The 1,817-nt window shown below is 47.8% G+C and overlaps 1 protein-coding gene across 1 annotated transcript; it reads right to left on the reverse strand.

Moving 5' to 3' along the window:
- Window positions 1–825: 825 nt before the first annotated feature.
- LOC125237483 lies at window positions 826–1,518 on the reverse strand. The gene has a single exon (XM_048144591.1). It carries the CDS (start codon window positions 1,516–1,518, stop codon window positions 826–828), a length of 693 nt encoding a protein of 230 aa, XP_048000548.1.
- Window positions 1,519–1,817: the final 299 nt, after the last annotated feature.

Raw genomic sequence — 1,817 nt, forward strand, 5'->3', positions numbered from 1 at the left:
GCCCTATTTATGTCTAACTTGGAAAATATCTTTTTACCTGCCAATATGAACGTAAAATCATGTAATCTCGGTATTGGGTATCTATCAGGCTTAGTTTGTGCATTTAAGGCACGATAATCACCGCAAGGGCGAATTTCGCCGTTCTTTTTTGTTACAACCGTTAAAGGACTGGCCCATTGACTTTTGCTAGGCCTACAAATGCCTAATTCCTGCATACGACGAAATTCCTCCTTACCTTTTTTATACCTGTCAGGTGGTAATGGTCTAGCCCGCGCGAATGTTGGTGCACCCGTCGTTTCGATATGGTGTACCACATTGTGTGTGGGTGTTTCCTTGTATGTCGGTGGCTTTGTTATGCTAGGAAACTGCAATAACAAATCATGATACGGGTGGTTACCATTGACAGTATTAATAGTTGGTTGGTTGCTACGTACGGTCGGTGCGGTTATATTAAGAAAAGTCACCAGATCATGCAATTTGCGATCAGTTAAATTTACTACTAACTTGTGATGACTCAAAAAATCGGCTCCCAGTATTGGCTGTTTAACGTCGGCTATAACAAATTCCCATTTGTACGGTCTACGTAACCTTAAATCTAACGTTAAAACTTTAACACCGTATGTTTTGATTTCTGAGCCATTTGCTGCAAACAGTTTTAGATCAGAGCACTCACCCGCACGTTGTTTGTTCTGCACTGGTAATAAGGAAATGTCAGCACCTGTGTCCACTAAAAATGCAGTCCAGTGTTTAAGTCTGTTACGCATAAACGACGGCTTGGTTTGATAGTACAGATCTCCGTCCTAGTCGCACTCTGTACTATCTCCGCTAGTTTTCCTGTTGGTTGAGTACCCATGCGCAGGGTTGGCGACATTTGGTGGCGGCGGGACCGAATCGGAAATGGTAGTAACAAAGCCAATCTGGTCTCCTCTCGGCTTGGTTCCGGTGGCGTGACGTACTCCTTGGTCTGGACGCTGAACGACCTCCGCGTCCTCTCCTTCCGTAACTGCGACCTCTTGGCCTTGCCCGTTCCAAGTCCATCATTCTGACGCTTAACTTGGCAATCTCAGCGAGTATCACTGCTGTATCTGCGGTTCCTGAGGTGTTCGCTGCGGCTCTGTGCGCCTGACTCTGTGGTACTGCCGCTGCTGCTACGTTAGGGATTCTTGTGGCTTCCGATACGTCATCGGCGATGTTGGCCAATGTGTCAAGATCGCTCTCCCTGGATGCTACCAAAACTGCGCGCACTGCCGTAGGTAGGTGATTCTGCCACATTATTCTCAGTGTGGCATCGGGGAAGCTGTCCTTAGCCAGGTTGCGCATCTTGGCCAATAGCTGGGATGGTTTTTGATCGCCCAGGTCCATTTCCCCGAGGACCTTCTCTACTTGCCTGTTTTTGGAATCTTCCAACATCTTCAAGAGCTTCGCCTTAAGCTCCTGATATCGGTTGGTGGCGGGCGGGTTTGTTAGAAAATCCGCCAGCCGCAGTATTACGTCCTTTGGCAGCTTCGACACCACCATGTCGAATTTGGCGTCGTCCCTATCCGCTGTGGTGTTAATACTGCTTCCGTCCGGATGAACCAAACTCTGGGCTGGTCCACCCAGAAATCTGGTATCCGGCTCGACACTGAAATGGCTACCACATCGGTCGTTTCTGCTGCTGGTACATTGTCCGCGCCCGGTTGAGTCTCACTGCCCGAAGTTAATTTATTGGGATCCGGACTCATTTTTAATCACTTTAACTGTTTTTATTATTCACTGATCGTCCACTGATTCACGTCGGGAGGTCACCACTTTAGAAGTTATTTGTCCGCACTTCT

Source organism: Leguminivora glycinivorella, chromosome 21, assembly GCF_023078275.1.
Source record: "Leguminivora glycinivorella isolate SPB_JAAS2020 chromosome 21, LegGlyc_1.1, whole genome shotgun sequence".
Taxonomy (NCBI): domain Eukaryota; kingdom Metazoa; phylum Arthropoda; class Insecta; order Lepidoptera; family Tortricidae; genus Leguminivora; species Leguminivora glycinivorella.

Excerpts from the sequence above, each read along its gene's own strand:
- LOC125237483 (XM_048144591.1), bottom strand. The coding sequence starts at position 1,518 with ATGGTGGTGTCGAAGCTGCCAAAGGACGTAATACTGCGGCTGGCGGAT.